This window comes from Bombina bombina, chromosome 6 (genome assembly GCF_027579735.1).
Source record: "Bombina bombina isolate aBomBom1 chromosome 6, aBomBom1.pri, whole genome shotgun sequence".
NCBI lineage: Eukaryota > Metazoa > Chordata > Amphibia > Anura > Bombinatoridae > Bombina > Bombina bombina.
The window spans coordinates 913,222,306-913,245,119 of NC_069504.1; the positions used below are offsets into that span (position 1 = coordinate 913,222,306).

The 22,814-nt window shown below is 40.4% G+C and overlaps 1 protein-coding gene across 2 annotated transcripts in view; it reads left to right on the forward strand.

Annotated features, from left to right (window-relative positions):
- CTNNA1 (catenin alpha 1) overlaps positions 1–22,814 on the forward strand; it is a 177,369-nt gene that overhangs the window by 90,207 nt on the left and 64,348 nt on the right. For both annotated transcript variants that reach the window (XM_053718551.1, XM_053718552.1), the window contains 3 exons: positions 20,129–20,295; positions 21,472–21,591; positions 21,904–22,167. In XM_053718551.1, the coding sequence (XP_053574526.1) occupies positions 20,129–20,295; positions 21,472–21,591; positions 21,904–22,167 (551 nt within the window). The remainder of the gene's footprint in view (positions 1–20,128; positions 20,296–21,471; positions 21,592–21,903; positions 22,168–22,814) is intronic.

Below are 22,814 nucleotides of genomic sequence, written 5' to 3' on the forward strand. Positions count from 1 at the left end.
GAACTACAAACGGGTTTGAGTAAAACCCCGAAACCCTATTTCTGACTGAACAGGCACTATCTCTCCCAGAAGGGAAAGGTTCTGTACACATTTCAAGAACGCCTCTCTTTTTTTTTTTTTTTTTAATCTGATCTACAGATAATCTTGAGAGGTGGAACCTGCCCCTGGGAGGAAAGGATTTGAACTTTAACTTTTACCCCTTGGAAACTATGTCCACTGCCCACGGGTCTGGGACATCTTGTTTCCAAGCTTGTGCAATCTGAGTGAGTCTGCCCCCCACTTTATCTGATCACGGATCAGGGGCAAACCCTCCATGCTGACTTAGTCGGCTGCAGGCTTCTTGGATTGCTTCCCCCTGTATCAAGACAGACCAGGCTTCCAAGAGGGTTTGGATTGATCCTGCTTGGTAGAGGTAGGGGAAGGTATACCTCTGAAGTTAAGAAAAGAACGAAAATTATTTTGACGTCCCTTCAATTTGTTCTTCTTGTCTTGAGGCAGATAAGATCCTTTACCACCTGTGATATCGGACAGAATTTCTGCCAAAGCCGGCCCGAACAAGGTCTTTCCCTTGTAAGGGATTGCCAAAAGCTTAGATTTAGAAGAAACATCAGCAGACCAAGATTTAAGCCATAACGCTCTACATGCTAAGATTGCAAAGCCAGATATTTTAACCCCCAACTTAATGACCTTCAAAGAAGCATCAGTAATAAAGGAATTGGCTAACTTTAGAGTCTTTATCCTATTTTGAATCTCCTGCAAAGAGGTTTCAGCTTGCAAGGACTCAAAGCATCAAACCAATATTCTGCCGCACTGGTTACTGTAGCAATGCACATCGCTGGTTGCCTTTGGTAACCCCTGTTAAGAATACATCTTCTTTAAAAAGCCTCTAGCTTTTTATCCATAGGATCCTTGAAAGAGCAACTATCCTCTATAGGGATAGTAGTTCTTTTAGCCAAAGTAGAAATCGCCCCTTCCACCTTTGGGACCATCTGCCATGACTCCTTGATGAAGTCTGCGACCGGGAACATCTTTCTAAAGATAGGGGAAGGGGAAAAAGGAATTCCTGGTCTCTCCCACTCCCGGGTAATAATCTCTGTGGCACTGTCTGGCACTGCAAACAGCTCCCCAGGAGAGGGAACATCAAAGTATCTAATTTACTAGATTTTTTTATGGTTGACAACGATAGGCGTATCAGTCATCCAAGCTAAAACCTCCTTTAGCAAAATACGGAGGTGCTCAAGCTTGAATCTGAAGGAAACCACTTCAGCATCAGAAGAAGGAATTACACTATCCGAATCAGAGATTTCAACCTCGGAGGCTACCAAAGTATCCTACTCTTCCGACTTATGGGAAGGAGCAACCTGGATAGCCTGAGTTGGATAAGATACCTTACTGTCTAAATCCAAAATCTTCATTGTTACGCCTCCCTTGCAACATAGGGATGGCCTCTAGCGCCTCAGTTACCACTGAGGAAACCTGGGCTGCAATTTTTCAGCTTTCAGAAATACCCCACCAGGAGATAGTGAGGAAGCTGAGAGCACTGCATGAGACGATGGCACAGTTTGGGACACATGTGGCGAGGGCTGTGGCATAGCGTTGACAACATCCACTTGAGAGAATGGTGGCTTAGAATCAAACAATCTATCTTTGTACAATAAAGTTATTTCTACACACAAACTAGAAACAGGCAATGGTGGTTCCACTTGGGCATTCAAACAAAGTTATTAGTTATTGCAATGAATGAATGCACACACACTTAATTTCAATAAAACTGAACTGTCTCTTTAAGATTCCTGTCAAGTTAGAAAAACATTGCCCGCAATTATGTTACAACGGAAATTACTGCAGATCCCCCCCAAAAATTTACAAACCCCCTTAGGCACCCCTACACCACAGCACTATGCTTCAGCGCCTACTTGACCTCCTTTAGACCAATGATTTGATTCGGATGTCTCTGGAGCAAACGGGCCAAGCGAGTAATAGGACACAGTGTAGAATCTCCTTGTAGTTGGAACAAGAAGAAAAAAAGAGCGCCAAAAAGCATGCGCTGCGTCTGTGGAGGAGCTCGCCCCCTATGACGTCCCTATAGGAACACGGGCCAGTCTCAAGTGTAAGACACATAAACAGAAAATATTCCGTTAACCACCATAACGGAAAACCCCCTAAAAATGCAGGATTCTGACTGAGCCACCAATAAAACGTTTAAACCCTAACCGTTTGCAAGTAAGACATCCCTTACATTAACAAACCTCTCTAGGATTAAGCCCACACACAGTGCCCTGCCTACCTCATCCTTACCACAGGAAGATAATTTGTCCCAGTGTAGGATGCAGAATAAAATCTTAAGTGCCAGAAACATTAAGAATTATTAAGAAATAAATAATTAAGATTAAGAAATAAAAACGGCACTTACTTGCACCCTTGCCTGTCCGACAGGGAGACAGCACCACAGAGTCCTGTGAAAGAAAGGATGAACAGAGTAAGTCTACTCTGGCATACTATAGAAGGGCAGCAAAAATTGTCAGGAAAATGCAGTGAGGCCCACCCCACAAGTTCCTAACGGCTTTAAAGCTACAACAGCCCTACTGAAGAGACTAACGTGGAATACAGCTAAACCCAGTTGAAAGGGAAGGACAGAGCAAACCTGTTCAGGCTTTCAAAATAATAAAATCTTGATAGAAGAATCTTTAACAGACACCAAAACATTTCACAACCTCCTTGCACCTAAGGCAAAGAGAATGACTTGGGGTTGTGGGAAGGGAAGTGATACTTACCTGCTTTGCTGTGGTGCTCTTTGCCGCCTCCTGCTTGCCAGGAGTGATATTCCCAACAGTAATTGCTGATTTGTGGACTCATTGTGTCTTAAAGGAAACATCCATAGTGCAATTGGAATATTCTTACTAACATAATTCCCATAATGTTTTATAACTGATAATGCAACAATGAAGCAAAGTGATCATAAAAAGGAGGGTTGGTAAAAAAGGACAGTAACTTTAAAATTAAACTTAAATGGATTGGATAGAGCATACCTTTTGAACAACTTTCTAAATGATTTTGGTTATCAATTTTGCTTAGTTCTCTTATTATCCTTTGTTAAAAAGTAATCCAAGGTGAGCTCAGGAATGTGCACACATCTTTAGCCATCTGGCAGTAGTGTTTGCATTTATGCATAACATTGTTTTAAACCTTGTTCCAAACACTTGACAGATGGGTACGGACACATGCACGCTCCTGAGCTCACCTAGGATTACTATTTAAAGGGATAATAAACTTAAATGGTATTGTTTAAAAAGATAGATAATCCCTTTATTTACAATTCCCCATTTTTACATAACCGACATTGTTATAGAAATATACTTTTTACCTCTGTAATTACCTTGTATCTAAGCTTCTGCTGACTGCCTCCCTTTCTCAGATCTTTTGACAAACATGCATTTCAGAAAATTAGTGCTGACTCTTAACCCTTTCGTGCTGGGGTTAACGTGTCTTCATCGGAACAACTGCTCCGATATAAACAAATTGAAATCTCGCGATCGTGCACGTGATCACAAGATTTCAATATTGGGATCGCGTCAGGGGGCGTCCCTATGAAGCTAGGCACGCCCTCCAGACCGCGATCCCATCAGGGAAGCGCCAGTGGCTTCAGGAAAGCCAAGCGGTTAGGACGTATTTCGTCCTTCGGTGCTAAACCCCAGCAAAATTTGGACATATGTCCTAACGGCGTTAAAGGGTTAAATAACTCCACGTGCATGAGCAGTGTTATCTATATGAAACACATGAACTAACACCCTCTAGCTGTGAAAACTGTCAAATGTATTCAAATAAGAGGCGACCTTCAAGGGCTTAGAAATTGGCATATGAGCCTACCTAGTATTTGCCTTCAACTAAGAATAACAAGAGAACAAAGCAAATTTAATTATAAAGGTAAATTAGCAAGTTGTTAAAAATGACATGCCCTATATACGCGCCTGACCCAGTCAACATAAATATGAGGGAAAGTTTCTGGGAAGACATTAATATTACAAAAATCTCTCCTGATTTTAATTTGACATTGAACGCTCCAATAACAGAATTAGAGGTAATGCAGGTAATTCAAGCTCTGAAAGGTGAAAAAGCGCCAGGTCCTGACGCTTTGCCAAACGAATTTTACAAAAGTTTGGACAAAGTAATTGTTCCTCAATTAACTATCCTTTATAACCACCTGTTTCAACAGAATAGCCAAATACCCCCCAGTTTTTTAGCATCGCATACCATCCTTATACCTAAAGCAGGGAAAGATCCACATTGCAGAGAATCTTATAGACCTATCGCATTGTTGAACACGGACTATAAGATATTTGCTTCAATTTTGGCCAAAAGAATGCAAAAAGGCTTATCTGAGGTGATTCACAGCGATCAAGTAGGTTTTCTTCTTAAAAGAAGTTCCTCATCTAAAATTAGACAACTGCTCTTATCCATTGATTATTTTAAAAATAGTGAAGGCAAGCCCGGTCAGAATCGCGATGCAGCGGTAATAGCAATCGATGCTGAGAAGGCGTTTGACCGTGTCAGCCATGACCATATCTTAAATACATTGAAACAATATGGATTTCAAGAGAAATTCTTAAATTTAGTTAACAATCTATGCTCCCAGGCATCATCTATACTAGTAATGCATGGGCAGGAGTCTAAGAGCATTCGACTAGGGCAAGGCACGAGGCAGGGATGCCCGCTTTCGCCACTCCTGTTTGACTTGGCGATCGAACCCCTAGCTATAAAAATCAGAAAACATATTGAAGGAATTAAAATTTACAACAAAGAACTGAAAGTGGCTCTATATGCGGACGATCTGCTAGTATATGTTTCCAACACTGCCAAGAATATTCCAATAGTACTTAACATAATTGAACATTTCGGATATTTTGCAGGGTATAGAATGAATAAACAAAAGACAGAATTGCTCTGGTTAAGAAAGACTGATACCTCTCAAATAAACAACCCATTTAAAACAGTTATAGATTCATTTAGATACCTAGGGATTATAGTTTCATCCAATCCTCAAGAGTGGTACTCCCTAAACATAACCCCAACGATTGCAAATGCAATTACATTAATGAGAGACTGGCAGAAATTGCCTCTTTCCCTTTCGGGTCGTACTGCCCTATACAAAATGGTAATCCTACCGAAGATAACATACATTCTACAGAATCTTCCATTGTTCATAAAAGCACAAGACATTAAGAAATTCAATAAGGCGCTTCGCAAATTCATATGGCAGACAAGGAAACCTAGAATCTCGCTGCAGAGATTATATCTAGCAAAACAATTTGCGGGACTAGCCCTTCCTAATCTATATTTCTATAATCTAGTTTTCCTAGGTCGAATTGCGGCAGACTGGATAGCAGAAGCCGACTATTTTACGGACAATAGGTTAGAGAACAGCATAATTTATCCTCTAAAACCAATATCATTACTACATACACCTGCTCATCTAATTCCTAAACAGGTGAAGACCCTTAAAACTATATACATAATAATACAGGCATGGAAAAAGATTGGAGCACTAATGGGAATAAACACGAATATCCCTAGATACCAAACCTTTATAGGGAACCCAGAATTTCAAGAGGGCTCTCAAGCTCCTCACTTGAAGAGATGGCAGGAACAAGGGCTTAAATGCATCACACAGCTATACCATTCAGACTCAGGAACTATCAAAACTTTCCAAGAATTGAAACTGGAATTCAATCTTGACAACCAAGACTTCTTTGCTTACTTGCAAGCCAGGCATTATACTAGCCAACTACGAGCCCAATTTAGTTGGAAATGGTCCTGGGGGAAATTGGAATCATGGCCAATCCTGATTAAGGCAGGTCAATGTTCTATATCCCCATGGTATACCTACCTTAACTCTAAGGAAGGCGGCAGTAATGTAGAGAAATTAGCTCAAAAATGGTCAGATCAATTATCTATGAGCATAGATAAGGAAGTACACATCACGAGATCCCTGACACTCCTCCATAACTCCACTATTTCTGAAACTTGGAGAGAGTCCCACATAAAGATCCTATATCAAATATATTATACACCAGACAAGGCTCACAGATGGAACAATAAGGAATTCAATATATGTCCAAAATGTAGCATGTTGGCCGCAGATTTAATACACATGGCATGGTCATGCCCCAAAATCAAACAATTCTGGTATAGATTAGAATACTGGTTATTAAAAAGGGTGAAAACCGATTTGTTTAAATTTAATCTACTAACCATAGTCTTTCTGTCAAGAAATAAGGAAGACTTCAGAGATGCCAAATTAGTGAACCTAGTCATCTTAGCTGCGAGGAATTTGATTTTTAAAAAATGGAAAACCAGATTTATACCCACAACAAATGAAGTAAAGAACTACCTTAAAAAACAATATTGGATCGAACAACTTGCTACAGATCTGAACTCAGAGCAAGAAATTGCAGTTTTTTTTAGCAAATGGTCTAAATTCATTAAAAGTTTTTCTCTGGCAGAAGCGGAATATATGATAACTCCATTTCAAAGCTCTGAAATAGTGCAATTGGGCGCCTGGTAGTGGGGGGAGGAGGAGAGAATTTTTTTTTTTTTTTTTTTTTCCTTTCTCTCTCCCCCCTCTTTCTTGTTGTTTTTGTTGGTGTTTTCTTTCTTTATTTTTCTTTTTTGTGGTTTTTTTTTTTTTTTTTTTTTTTTCTCCTCTCAAATATTAAGTTAAAAACTCCAACAGTGTTTCACAAAAATTTGAAGTAAATAGAAATGATAAACGGTATATTGTGGATAGTCCCATTCTTATGAAGCATGTATGTACAAATAAGGATGAATGGACACATTTACTGCAACATTGGTTTCTTTATTTCTTGTATTTGTTATACAATACTGTTTTGATTGCTCCATTGTTAAATCTGTGGCATTGTTGGCATAAAAAAAAAAAATGACATGCCCTATCAGAATCATGAAAGTTTAATTTGTCCTTTTTTATCCCTTTTTAAAAGACCAGTAAATAGAGAAGATTTGCATAATCGACAAATGCACAATAAAAAGGCAATGCAATAGCACTTAGTCTGAGTATTAGATTTCTCTTGTAAGATGCATCGAGTCCACGGATTCATCCTTACTTGTGGGATATTCTCCTCCCCTACAGGAAGTGGCAGAGAGAGCACCCACAGCAGAACTGCCTATATAGCTCCACCCCCAGTCATTCTCTATGCCTGCTTAACTGCTAGGAAGGGCAAAGAGGAGTGTGGTGACAAAAATGTTAGGTTTTTATTTTCTCAAGCAAAAGTTTATTTTTAAATGGTACCGGTGTGTACTATTTATTCTCTGGCAGAAAAGGGATGAAGATTTCTGCAAGGAGGATGATCTTAGCATTTTGTAACTAAGATCCACTGCTGTTCTCACAAGGGCTTAAGAGTACAGGAAAACTTCAGTTGGGGGAACAGTTTGCAAGCTAAACTGCATTAAGGTATGTTCAGTCTATTTTTTTCTAGACAGACTGTTATTTCTAGAAAAGGCTGGCAATATCCCCATGAGGGAAGGGTAAGCTGTATTCAGACACTTGGATAGGAATTTCAGCTTGCATGAAGGGCTCATTAGTTACTGGTGACACTGTTTGGTAAAAACGTTTTTGTTTATTCAGTGAATGATGCAATTATGTTTTTTTGAAGGGACTAAAGGGGTCATTGTGGCTTGTTTTTGAGTTTTCTAACCCACATGGTTAATTTAGAGACACTCTAGTGTTTGTCTGTTAGGCCTCAAAACATTGAGTGAGGTGGGAGGGGCCTATTTTCGTGCCTCAGTTGTGCAGTTTCTTTTCCTCTGAGACTTCTAACTGCTTCTCCAGAGGTTCCTGCCGTGTTTGAGGGCTGTAAAAGAAGTTTTTTCCCCCACAAATTGTTCTAAATGGGCAGGTAGGAGCCACAGCAGAACTGTGGCAAAGTGCTGAAAGTCTTTTTTACTGGTTTTGATGTTTTTTCAATCCGGTTTTGCCATTAAGGGGTTAATTGTTTATTTGCATAGCTGTGCAAAGTTACTAAGGCTATATGATACTACTGTAAAAATGTTATGTTTACTGCTTTTTTACACTGTTTTGCAGAATTTGTGCAGCTTACCTGATAAATGTATTTCTCTTTTGATGTATCGAGTTCACGGCCCGTCCTGTTAAGACAGGTGTATGTATATATGTATATATATTATAATAAAATATATATATATATATATATATATATATATATATATATATATATATATATATATAATTTTTTTTTTTTTTTTTTTAAACTTTCAGTCACCACTGCACCCTATAGTTTCTCCTTTTTCTTCCTACCCTTCGGTTGAATGACTGGGGGGTGGAGCTAAGGGGGGAGCTATATAGGCAGTTCTGCTGTGGGTGCTCTCTGCCACTTCCTGTAGGGGAGGAGAATATCCCACAAGTAAGGATGAATCCGTGGACTCGATACATCACAAGAGAAATAAATTTATCAGGTAAGCATAAATTTTTTTATTTTTTTTTTATGACAAATTTGAGTTCTCTATTTCCACTCCCCCTGTATCACCTAACAGCCATCAGCCAATCACAAATGCATATATGTATATTCTGTGAATTCTTGCACATGTTCAGTAGGAGCTGAAGACTCAAAAATTGTAACTATAAAAAGATTGTGCACATTTTATTAATGGAAGCAAATTGCAAAGTTGTTTAAAATTGCATGCTCTATCTGAATCCGGAGTCTCATTTTGATTTGCGTGACCCTTTAACAATGGCTAGCAAGAAAACTAAACAAACTGGTAACATAATTAAATTGGAAAGTTGTTTTCTATTTTAATTATGAATGTTTTTAATTTTGACTTTACTGTCCCTTTTAAGTAAACTAATACATTTTAAAAAAAGAAAAGTCTGCAGTAAATAACAATTTTATACTTCTACCTTTTTAAGAGACATAGTATCCCTAAATGGATAGTAATTGATACTTGTTACATAAAGTAGCTCCGCAAACGGCTTCCAGTGGAGGTGCAGTATGTAACGGTCAAGTGCATCCGAAGCACACTTCCTATTCTCAAAAAATATATATGATGGTGGAGATAAAAGCATGAGATTAAAATCCTCAATTACATAAAAGTGCAGAAATTTAACCAATTTCAATCTAAATTGAAAGAGTAAAGTTTGACTCTCTGCTCTTGTAAGGGAAGGTCTTATGTGAAAAATAGTCAACTGTTAGTAAAATAAAAACCTCATTCCAGCACCTTTCGTGTTATGAGTTAGGTAATATTGGTTTTACTAAAAAATATAGTTGTTTTTAAGGGGCAATAATGTAAAAGATAAACTTTTGTGACTCAGAACATTTCATTTTAAATAATTTGCTAAATTACTTCCATTATCTAATTGTTTTAATTTTCTTGGTATCCTTTGTTGAAAATCATACCTATGTAGATTAAGGGCTTCTGTATTTTCACTAATTTAGAAGATACGATTCTTATTTGAAAAGGAATATATATGAAGCTTTGTTAAATGCGTAAAATGTTATTTCTAGATCTGCAACAACTAATCGATTATGAAAATAGTTGTCAACATATCTATCGATTAGTTGGTTTGTAATTAGTAGTTCTGTGTACAGCACCAGCTGCTTCACTCAAATGAGCTCCTGCACAGGGTATTGTGTTTTATGGTTATGCCCTTAGCCTAAAGGGTGTCTACAGACATTTTTAACTTTTCCCCTTTTCAGGACCGTATAAATTTAAAACCACTCCTGGCTTATATGCAACCCAGAAATAATAGGCGTCATCATTTGGATGGTTTATATTTAATCAGGTGCTTTTGGGATTATGCTTTGCATGCTATAGTGGCGAACTTATTTACACCTTGCCCTAGATTTCTAGGAGTTATTTGAATTGATGTGCACTATTATTTGTTTGCACAATTATTGGTGCATCACTTGCTATTGCTGATTATATTTACTGTATAGATAAATGTGTAAGGCTTTGTCCTGTTATTGATATATAGTCCTTAGCGCTTTTGACTATTTAAAAATTATTTTTTTATATTTTTTATAAATTATATGTACCAGATTCAACCTCTATTATTTTAAGAGCAGACTAGATAAAAAAATTTTTCCTAATCTTATAGCTGGTTAATTACCATTGTATATTATTTTTTATGTTACATTGGGAGCCAAAAATCTCTGATTTTGCTGTATAAGCATGCAGAGCTTTGTGGCTGAACTCTTGGTCAGTGGATGTTTCCAAGTCCAAGCTTTTGGAGATTCCTTACAAGGGTAAGACCTTGTTTGGGCCTGACATAAATTATTTCTGATCTCACGGGTGGTAAAAAGGGTCTTTTCTTCAAGATAAGAAGAATTGACTGAAAGGACGTCAAAGTAAGTTGTTTTTTTTTTTTTTTTTTTTTTTTTTGTTCCTTTTGTAACTTCAGGGGTAAGTCTTCCCCTTCCCCTGCCAAGCAGGAACTCAAGCCTTCTTGGAAACCCAGTCAGTCTTGGAACAAGGGGAAGCAATCAAAGAAGCTTGCCGCTGACTCTAAATCAGTATGAAGGGGTTGCCCCCGAACCGGGAGCAGATCAAGTGGAGGCAGACTTTCTCTTTTTTTACCAAGCATGGGTACGAGATGTCCCAGATCCCTGGGTTGTGGACATAGTATCTCAGGGTTACAAATTGGAATTCAAAACTTTTCCTCCCAGGGGCAGGTTCCACCTCTCAAGGTTATCTGCAGACAAGATAAAAAGAGAGGCGTTCTTGAAATGTAAGCAGGATCTCTTCTCCCTGGGAGTAACAGTTCCAGTCCAGGAACAGGGACTAGGCTTCTATTCCAATCGGTTCGTGGTTCCAACCTATTTTAGACTTTAAGTATCTCAACAAAATTCTCAGAGTACCATCCTTCAAGATGGGAAACTATTTGTTCCATTCTTCCTTTAGTTCATGACGACCATAGACCTGAAGGATGCGTACCTTCATGTTACCATTCACAGGGATTATCACAAATTTCTGAGATTTGCCTTTAGACACACTTTCTCCAACATAGGTGTGTCCGGTCCACGGCGTCATCCTTACTTGTGGGATATTCTCTTCCCCAACAGGAAATGGCAAAGAGCCCAGCAAAGCTGGTCACATGATCCCTCCTAGGCTCCGCCTACCCCAGTCATTCTCTTTGCCGTTGTACAGGCAACATCTCCACGGAGATGGCTTAGAGTTTTTTAGTGTTTAACTGTAGTTTTTATTATTCAATCAAGAGTTTGTTATTTTGAAATAGTGCTGGTATGTACTATTTACTCAGAAACAGAAAAGAGATGAAGATTTCTGTTTGTATGAGGAAAATGATTTTAGCAACCGTCACTAAAATCCATGGCTGTTCCACACAGGACTGTTGAGAGCAATTAACTTCAGTTGGGGGAACAGTGAGCAGTCTCTTGCTGCTTGAGGTATGACACATTCTAACAAGACGATGTAATGCTGGAAGCTGTCATTTTCCCTCTGGGATCCGGTAAGCCATGTTTATTACGATTGTAAATAAGGGCTTCAAAAAGGGCTTATTAAGACTGTAGACTTTTTTTGGGCTAAATCGATTGATTATTAACACATATTTAGCCTTGAGGAATCATTTTATCTGGGTATTTTGATATAATATCGGCAGGCACTGTTTTAGACACCTTATTCTTTAGGGGCTTTCCCAAAGCATAGGCAGAGCCTCATTTTCGCGCCGGTGTTGCGCACTTGTTTTTGAGAGGCATGGCATGCAGTCGCATGTGAGAGGAGCTCTGATACTTAGAAAAGACTTTCTGAAGGCGTCATTTGGTATCGTATTCCCCTTGGGGCTTGGTTGGGTCTCAGCAAAGCAGATACCAGGGACTGTAAAGGGGTTAAAGTTCAAAACGGCTCCGGTTCCGTTATTTTAAGGGTTAAAGCTTCCAAATTTGGTGTGCAATACTTTTAAGGCTTTAAGACACTGTGGTGAAAATTTGGTAAATTTTGAACAATTCCTTCATGTTTTTTCGCATTTGCAGTAATAAAGTGTGTTCAGTTTAAAATTTAAAGTGACAGTAACGGTTTTATTTTAAAACGTTTTTTGTACTTGTTATCAAGTTTATGCCTGTTTAACATGTCTGAACTACCAGATAGACTGTGTTCTGAATGTGGGGAAGCCAGAATTCCTATTCATTTAAATAAATGTGATTTATGTGACAATGACAATGATGCCCAAGATGATTCCTCAAGTGAGGGGAGTAAGCATGGTACTGCATCATTCCCTCCTTCGTCTACACGAGTCTTGCCCACTCAGGAGGCCCCTAGTACATCTAGCGCGCCAATACTCCTTACTATGCAACAATTAACGGCTGTAATGGATAATTCTGTCAAAAACATTTTAGCCAAAATGAACACTTATCAGCGTAAGCGCGACTGCTCTGTTTTAGATACTGAAGAGCATGACGACGCTGATATTAATATTTCTGAAGGGCCCCTAACTCAGTCTGATGGGGCCAGGGAGGTTTTGTCTGAGGGAGAAATTACTGATTCAGGGAACATTTCTCAACAAGCTGAACCTGATGTGATTGCATTTAAATTTAAGTTGGAACATCTCCGCATTCTGCTTAAGGAGGTATTATCCACTCTGGATGATTGTGACAAGTTGGTCATCCCAGAGAAACTATGTAAAATGGACAAGTTCCTAGAGGTGCCGGGGCTCCCAGAAGCTTTTCCTATACCCAAGCGGGTGGCGGACATTGTTAATAAAGAATGGGAAAGGCCCGGTATTCCTTTCGTCCCTCCCCCCATATTTAAAAAATTGTTTCCTATGGTCGACCCCAGAAAGGACTTATGGCAGACAGTCCCCAAGGTCGAGGGAGCGGTTTCCACTTTAAACAAACGCACCACTATACCCATAGAAGATAGTTGTGCTTTCAAAGATCCTATGGATAAAAAATTAGAAGGTTTGCTTAAAAAGATGTTTGTTCAGCAGGGTTACCTTCTACAACCAATTTCATGCATTGTCCCTGTCGCTACAGCCGCATGTTTCTGGTTCGATGAGCTGATAAAGGCGGTCGACAGTGATTCTCCTCCTTATGAGGAGATTAAGGACAGAATCAATGCTCTCAAATTGGCTAATTCTTTCACCCTAGACGCCACTTTGCAATTGGCTAGGTTAGCGGCTAAGAATTCTGGGTTTGCTATTGTGGCGCGCAGAGCGCTTTGGTTGAAATCTTGGTCGGCTGATGCGTCTTCCAAGAACAAGCTACTTAACATTCCTTTCAAGGGGAAAACGCTGTTTGGCCCTGACTTGAAAGAGATTATCTCGGATATCACTGGGGGTAAGGGCCACGCCCTTCCTCAGGATCGGCCTTTCAAGGCAAAAAATAAACCTAATTTTCGTCCCTTTCGTAGAAACGGACCAGCCCAAAGTGCTACGTCCTCTAAGCAAGAGGGTAATACTTCTCAAGCCAAGCCAGCTTGGAGACCAATGCAAGGCTGGAACAAGGGAAAGCAGGCCAAGAAACCTGCCACTGCTACCAAGACAGCATGAAATGTTGGCCCCCGATCCGGGACCGGATCTGGTGGGGGGCAGACTCTCTCTCTTCGCTCAGGCTTGGGCAAGAGATGTTCTGGATCCTTGGGCGCTAGAAAAGGGACTTCCCCCAAGGGGGAGGTTCCACAGGTCTCAGTTGTCTTCAGACCACATAAAAAGACAGGCATTCTTACATTGTGTAGAAGACCTGTTAAAAATGGGAGTGATTCATCCCGTTCCATTAAGAGAACAAGGGATGGGGTTCTACTCCAATCTGTTTATAGTTCCCAAAAAAGAGGGAACGTTCAGACCAATCTTAGATCTCAAGATCTTAAACAAGTTTCTCAAGGTTCCATCGTTCAAGATGGAAACCATTCGAACTATTCTTCCTTCCATCCAGGAAGGTCAATTCATGACCACGGTGGATTTAAAGGATGCGTATCTACATATTCCTATCCACAAGGAACATCATCGGTTCCTGAGGTTCGCATTCCTGGACAAACATTACCAGTTCGTGGCGCTTCCTTTCGGATTAGCCACTGCTCCAAGGATTTTCACAAAGGTACTAGGGTCCCTTCTAGCTGTGCTAAGACCAAGGGGCATTGCTGTAGTACCTTACTTGGACGACATTCTGATTCAAGCGTCATCCCTTCCTCAAGCAAAGGCTCACACGGACATTGTCCTGGCCTTTCTCAGATCTCACGGATGGAAAGTGAACGTGGAAAAGAGTTCTCTATCTCCGTCAACAAGGGTTCCCTTCTTGGGAACAATAATAGACTCCTTAGAAATGAGGATTTTTCTGACAGAGGCCAGAAAAACAAAACTTCTAGACTCTTGTCGGATACTCCATTCCGTTCCTCTTCCTTCCATAGCTCAGTGCATGGAAGTGATCGGGTTGATGGTAGCGGCAATGGACATAGTTCCTTTTGCACGCATTCATCTAAGACCATTACAACTGTGCATGCTCAGTCAGTGGAATGGGGACTATACAGACTTGTCTCCGAAGATACAAGTAAATCAGAGGACCAGAGACTCACTCCGTTGGTGGCTGTCCCTGGACAACCTGTCACGAGGGATGACATTCCGCAGACCAGAGTGGGTCATTGTCACGACCGACGCCAGTCTGATGGGCTGGGGCGCGGTCTGGGGACCCCTGAAAGCTCAGGGTCTTTGGTCTCGGGAAGAATCTCTTCTACCGATAAATATTCTGGAACTGAGAGCGATATTCAATGCTCTCAAGGCTTGGCCTCAGCTAGCGAGGGCCAAGTTCATACGGTTTCAATCAGACAACATGACAACTGTTGCGTACATCAACCATCAGGGGGGAACAAGGAGTTCCCTGGCGATGGAAGAAGTGACCAAAATCATTCTATGGGCGGAGTCTCACTCCTGCCACCTGTCTGCTATCCACATCCCAGGAGTGGAAAATTGGGAAGCGGATTTTCTGAGTCGTCAGACATTGCATCCGGGGGAGTGGGAACTCCATCCGGAAATCTTTGCCCAAGTCACTCAGCTGTGGGGCATTCCAGACATGGATCTGATGGCCTCTCGTCAGAACTTCAAAGTTCCTTGCTACGGGTCCAGATCCAGGGATCCCAAGGCGGCTCTAGTGGATGCACTAGTAGCACCTTGGACCTTCAAACTAGCTTATGTGTTCCCGCCGTTTCCTCTCATCCCCAGGCTGGTAGCCAGGATCAATCAGGAGAGGGCGTCGGTGATCTTGATAGCTCCTGCGTGGCCACGCAGGACTTGGTACGCAGATCTGGTGAATATGTCATCGGCTCCTCCTTGGAAGCTACCTTTGAGACGAGACCTTCTTGTTCAGGGTCCGTTCGAACATCCGAATCTGGTTTCACTCCAGCTGACTGCTTGGAGATTGAACGCTTGATCTTATCGAAGCGAGGATTCTCAGATTCTGTTATCGATACTCTTGTTCAGGCCAGAAAGCCTGTAACTAGAAAGATTTACCACAAAATTTGGAAAAAATATATCTGTTGGTGTGAATCTAAAGGATTCCCTTGGGACAAGGTTAAGATTCCTAGGATTCTATCCTTCCTTCAAGAAGGATTGGAAAAAGGATTATCTGCAAGTTCCCTGAAGGGACAGATTTCTGCCTTGTCTGTGTTACTTCACAAAAAGCTGGCCGCTGTGCCAGATGTTCAAGCCTTTGTTCAGGCTCTGGTTAGAATTAAGCCTGTTTACAAACCTTTGACTCCTCCTTGGAGTCTCAATTTAGTTCTTTCAGTTCTTCAGGGGGTTCCGTTTGAACCCTTGCATTCCGTTGATATTAAGTTATTATCTTGGAAAGTTTTGTTTTTAGTTGCAATTTCTTCTGCTAGAAGAGTTTCAGAATTATCTGCTCTGCAGTGTTCTCCTCCTTATCTGGTGTTCCATGCAGATAAGGTGGTTTTACGTACTAAACCTGGTTTTCTTCCAAAAGTTGTTTCTAACAAAAACATTAACCAGGAGATTATCGTACCTTCTCTGTGTCCGAAACCAGTTTCAAAGAAGGAACGTTTGTTGCACAATTTGGATGTTGTTCGCGCTCTAAAATTCTATTTAGATGCTACAAAGGATTTTAGACAAACATCTTCCTTGTTTGTTGTTTATTCTGGTAAAAGGAGAGGTCAAAAAGCAACTTCTACCTCTCTCTCTTTTTGGATTAAAAGCATCATCAGATTGGCTTACGAGACTGCCGGACGGCAGCCTCCCGAAAGAATCACAGCTCATTCCACTAGGGCTGTGGCTTCCACATGGGCCTTCAAGAACGAGGCTTCTGTTGATCAGATATGTAGGGCAGCGACTTGGTCTTCACTGCACACTTTTACCAAATTTTACAAGTTTGATACTTTTGCTTCTTCTGAGGCTATTTTTGGGAGAAAGGTTTTGCAAGCCGTGGTGCCTTCCATTTAGGTGACCTGATTTGCTCCCTCCCTTCATCCGTGTCCTAAAGCTTTGGTATTGGTTCCCACAAGTAAGGATGACGCCGTGGACCGGACACACCTATGTTGGAGAAAACAGAATTTATGTTTACCTGATAAATTACTTTCTCCAACGGTGTGTCCGGTCCACGGCCCGCCCTGGTTTTTTTAATCAGGTCTGATAATTTATTTTCTTTAACTACAGTCACCACGGTACCATATGGTTTCTCCTATGCAAATATTCCTCCTTAACGTCGGTCGAATGACTGGGGTAGGCGGAGCCTAGGAGGGATCATGTGACCAGCTTTGCTGGGCTCTTTGCCATTTCCTGTTGGGGAAGAGAATATCCCACAAGTAAGGATGACGCCGTGGACCGGACACACCGTTGGAGAAAGTAATTTATCAGGTAAACATAAATTCTGTTTTCAGTTTCTGGCTCTTCCATTCGGTCTTGCCACAGCTCCCAGAATTTTTTTAAAGGTTCTGGGGGCTATCTTGGCAGTGGTCATGGCTCAGGGAATCGCTGTGGCGCCCTATCTGGACAACATTCTGGTTCAGGTGCCATCTTTTCAACAAGTAAAAGCTCATACAGAGATCTTGCCGTCTTTTCTACGTTCCCATGCATGGAAAGTGAATCTGGAAAAGTTCTCTTGTTCCAGCTACTAGGGTGGTTTTCTTGGGGATCATAATAGAATCCCTATCAATGAAGATATTTCTGACAGAGGTCAGAAAGGTAAAAATTCTTTCCTCTTGCCCCTCTCTACAGTCTACTGATCGGCCATCTGTGGCTCAATGTATGGGGGTAATTGGTCTGATGGTTGATTCCATGGACGACATTCCTTTTGCTCGATTCCATTTGACAGCTCTGCAGTTATGCATGCTCAGTCAATGGAACGGGGACCATGCGGATCTGTCTGAGGATAGATCTAGATCAGTCGACAAGAGACTCTCTTCCGTGGTGGCTTTCTCAGGAACATCTGTCTCTGGGAACATGCTTTTGGAGACCTTCCTGGGTGATTGTGACTACGGATGCCAGCCTGCTGGGCTGGGGAGCAGTCTGGGACTCGTTGAAGGCACACTGGCGCAGGGACTTTGGACTCAGGATGAGTCTGTTCTCCCCATAAACATTTTGGAGTTGAGTGATTTACAATGCTGATGGCTTGGCCTCATGTATTTAGCCCGGTTTATAAGGTTCCAGTCAGACAACATAACCTCAGTGGCTTACATCAACCACCAGGGAGGAACTCTTGAGTTCCTTAGCCATGAAAGAGGTGGCTCGGATTATTCAGTGTGCGGAAGGTCACAATTGCTGTCTGCCATCCATATTCCAGAAGTGGACAATTAGGATGTGGATTTTCTGAGCAGACGGACTTTTCATCCCGGAGAGTGGGAACTCCATCCGGAGGTGTTCTCCAGTTTAACCCTCAGATGGGGGGTGCCGGAACTGGATCTGATGGCGTCTCTCAAGAATGCCAAGCTTCCAAGGTACGGTTCAAGGTCAAGGGATCCACAGGCCGCTCTGATAGATGCTTTTGGCGGTCCCTTGGGATTTCAGGCTGGCATACCTGTTTCCTCAGTTTGCTCTCCTGCCACGAGTAATCAAACAGGAGAGAGCATTGGTGATTCTAATAGCCCCTGCGTGGCTTCGCAGGTTCTGGTATGCAGACCTAGTGGCGATGTCGTCCCTCCCACCTTGGAGACTGCCTTTGAGGAAGGACCTTCTACTTCAGGGTCCCTTCCGTCATCCAAATCTTGTTTCTCTGAAGCTGACTACTTAGAAAAACAATGCTTAGATAAAACGCGTTCAACCTCTGAGTCGGTCATTGAAACCATGATTCAGGCTCACAAGCCTGTTACTAGAAAGATTTACCATAAAATATGGTGTAAATATCTTTTATTGGTGTGAATCCAAGGGCTACTCTTGGAGTAGGGTCAGAATTTCTAAGATTATCATTTCTCCAGGAAGGTCTGGAGAAGGGTTTGTTGGTCATTATTCTGAAAGGTCAAATTTCTGCTTTATCTATTTTGCTACATAAGCGTCTAGCGGATGTGTCAGATGTGCAATCTTTTTTTTTTTTTTTTTTCAGGCCTTGTTCAGAATCAGGCCAAGTCCGTTGCTCCTCCTTGGAGCCTTAACCTTGTTCTTAAAGGTCTGCAGCAGGCTCCGTTTGAGCCAATGCATTCCATAAATATTAAGTTATCTTGGAAGGATTTGTTTCTTATTGCTATCTCTTCTGCTCTAAAAATTTCGGAGCTCTCGGCTTTGCAGTGTGATTCGCCTTACACACATGCCGATAAGGTGGTTCTTCGTACTAAGTTTGGTTTCCTTCCTAAAGTTGTTTCGGATAGAAATATTTATCAGGAAATTGTTGTTCCTTCTCTCTCTCCTAATCTTTCTTCTCATAAGGAATGTTTGTTGCACAACTGATGTTGTGCCTGCTCTAAAATTCTACCTACAGACTTAGGATTTTCGCCAATCTTCTGCTCTGTTTGTTTCTCTGAGAAACGTAAAGGTCAGAAAGCTACTGCTACTTCTTTCTCTCTGGTTGAGAAGTATAATTTGTTTGGCCTATGAGACTACTGGACTGCAGCCTCCTGAGCGAATTACTGCTCATTCCACTAGGGCTGTCTCTCTTCTTCTTTGGCTTTCAAAAATTAAGCTTCTGTGGAACAGATTTGCAAGGCTGCAACTTGGTTTTCTTTATAAAAAGTGTGCAAATTTGATACTTTTGCCTCGGCTAAGGCTTCTTTTGGAAGAAAGGTTCTTCAATCGATGGTGCCTTCTGTTTGGGTCTACCTGTTTTGTCCCTCCCTAGTCCTCTGTGTCCTTTAGCTTGGGTATTGGTTCCCAGCAGTAATTGAGGATGCCGTGGACTCGCCATAACTTAGGAAAGAAAAAAAATATGCTTACCTGATAAATTTATTTCCGGATATGGTGAGTCCACGGCCCCTTCCTTTTATTTTCAGACAGGTGTTTTTTTTTTTTTTTTTTTTAACTAAACCTCAGGCACCTCTACCCCTTGTGTTACTCCTTTTTTCTCCATTTACCTTCGGTCGAATGACTGGGGTTTGTGGGAAGGGAGTGATACTTAACAACTTGGCTGTGGTGCTCTTTGCCTTCTCCTGCTGGCCAGGAGTGCTATTCCCAACAGTAATTGAGGATGCCGTGGAGTCACCATATCCGGAAATAAATAAATTTATCAAGTAGGCATAAATTTCGTTTTATTTAAAAATGACCTGCAAATTTTCACACAAAAAAAATCTCATTGGGGAAAATGGATAAGTTCTGCCTCTGGGCCTCTTTCTAGTTCTACCTCTTTTCAAACAGTTTATGCCCCCCCAAACTAATCTCATCATTAATATCATGAATGATCGCGTGTTTTCAATTTGTTTTCATTAGAATTAGTTTCGATTTGGACTTATTAGCTCTGTTAGGAAAGGGTTAAACAAAAATAATCAGCTGATCGATAATGAAAATAATAAAATAATCGTTGCAGCCCTGGGTATTGCTTGTATTTAATTTGAAGCGGTACGTTTCTTTCCTTCTTTAAAACATTTTATATTGCTCAGTTGTCCCTTTTTGTGGGTTTCTCAGGAAGCTGTCAAACAGAACAGTGTGCACCAATAAATGTTTGGGGGTTCATGAAGTTACATCAGCTGTGCAGTTAAGTTTCATTGCTATAAAAAAAATCTTTTTTAGGTGACTTGATGAGAGGTTCCTCTGGAGAATTTGCTGATGATCCTTGCTCTTCAGTGAAACGTGGAAGCATGGTCCGAGCAGCACGTGCTTTGTTGTCAGCAGTGACTAGGTTACTTATTCTGGCAGACATGGCTGATGTTTATAAACTACTTGTACAGCTGAAAGTGGTAAGTGTAACTGGGGATTTGGACTTTTAGCAGTTAAATGGACAGTAAACCCTTTGTAATTACAACCCATTTCTGTTGTAGTAACATGTCAGCCAAGTCTTAACACTTTTTTTTACAAAAAACAATTCACATTGTGTTTGCTGTGATTGTTAGTTTGTTTTCTACTAGCCAGACCCCATAAACCACTGGCTTATTTGGAGGAGCTTGAGTCTGCAGAAGAAAACGATAGCCACAGTCATTATTTTAGTATTAAATGCATTATTTTTGCAGTTAAAGACAATTGGGGAAAGCTATTTAGCTGTATTGTGATGTCTGCAGGGTACATGTCCAGCACTGAGAATTGGAAAATGCTAAATTTTCAGCACTAAATTGCAACCATCAATTAAACATTTGCTCCAGCCATGAAGGGGTTAAAGTAGGTTGCAAAGTTGTTTTCCTTACTATGCTTAAATATTTTATATATATAAAACAAAAATCTCATTGCTTACTGTACATTTTTAAATATACCATGTAAAGGTTTTATTTATTTTTAAAGCTTCACAGCTTTCTGCAATGTAGACAAATAGGCTGAATTACTTTGAGGGTTAGCTCTTGGACCTATACATTTTTGTTTTTTCTTTAAGTGCACTTTCATTCAACACAACTAAGTGATGGGCAGTCAACAATCAAACAGGGTTTTTTTTTTTTTTTTTCAACTTTATTTCCTAAATGTAAGCTTTTTTTTTTTATATATATGCCTGTTAACATAAATGTCCAATTATATGACTTGTACTTAATTTAAAACCTTTGCATTTTGTGAAATCTGCAAACTCTCCAGTCTGAGCAATGTTGTTGAAAACAGGTGACGTCACCCTTTTTTAGTATTTGCTAGTAAAGATACTCATTGGATGTTCCCAAGGCCTTTTATTTTAAATCACTTTTTACTGCTGAGGTCATAGCCTATACTAGAGTTGATTATACACTGAAAGTACTTGTTTGAAGATGCAAAACACTAATGGCTATAAATGGGGTTATTGCTGCATCTGTGCTTGGCAGTGTAGATCTCCAGGCTCAACTAATTTTGTTGTTGGCTTCTTAAAATTACAGCTAAGCTCTAATGTTGTTGCTTTTTCACATCTAAAATAGTTTCCTTTCTCTAGAAATTTTTAGGTCTCTTATAAGTTTATTTTTTTTAAGGTTGAAGAAGGAATAGTAAAACTAAGAAATGCTGGCACTGAGCAAGATTTAGGAATCCAGTACAAAGCACTAAGGGCTGAAGTGGACAAATTAAATGCAATGACTGTAAAACGTCAGCAGGTAAGAGTAGTTTTATATAAATGCAAAGTAGATGCAATCTTAAATGTTTTTTTTTTTTTCTCTGTTTACTTGGCTCAAGTAGCAGTTGCATGAGCTTTTACATTCACTAAAACTTTTATTACTGAAGCACAGTCACTCTGCATGTCAATTAATAATGAATGGCTGCTATATGAACAATATGCATGACATTTTACCTTAGCATGACAAAAATGCAATGCATTTGGACTGACCATATTTACTAGGTTTCATACTTTTTCCCCTATAGTTACTTAAACAAGAAACCCTCAATCATTTTGTAAAAATGTTTCGTAGGAACTGAAAGATGTGGGTCACAGAGATCAGATGGCTGCAGCCCGTGGGATTCTGCAGAAGAACATCCCTATACTTTACACAGCTTCACAGGCATGTCTACAGCATCCAGATGTAGCAGCATACAAGGCCAATAGGGACTTGATCTATAAACAGCTTCAGCAAGCAGTCACTGGCATCTCAAATGCTGCACAAGCGACTTCATCTGAGGAGAGTGCTAATCAGCCAGGAGGTGGAGAGTTAGCCTATGCTCTCAACAATTTTGATGTAAGTATTTTCACGCCTGTTCTCATTTGTTTGAGGATATGCCCTGTATTACCAAAGTGTTTCAGAACAAAAAGTCATTCTGAAGTTTGTTGTGTGTCTTTCAGACACTGGATTTCTGTATTTAAAGGGACACAGAGGGGAAAATATTTGCAGAACTGGCAGAATTTTGTGTTTTTTTTTATGCAAAAATATACAGGGAGGCGGCCTGCAAAAAAACCCCAAAAAACTGACTTTTTCTGTCCATCTTAATTTTTGCCACATGCATACATATAGCACACTGGCACAGATTTTTTCTATGCTCTTTGAAACCATTTTGCTAATCTTGGCGTTATGTCCCTTTTACCTTTTATTTACAGTTGTATCTAGAAAGAATACTTTATGGATAGGTAGAATAGTTATGATTGTTGCACTAATTCAGAATTTATCTAAACTTTAAACAAACAAAACAAAAACGGTTTTCCACTTACCATTTTTTTTCTTAGTTTTGAAGTGTGTGTTGCGGTTTTGATACAGGTGTGCAAAGTCATCATCGTTAACATTTAAAGGGACAGTCTACTGTAGAATGTTTAAAAAGATAGATAATACCTTTTGTTACGCATTCCCCAGTTTTGAATAACCAACAGTTATATTAATATACTTTTTAACTT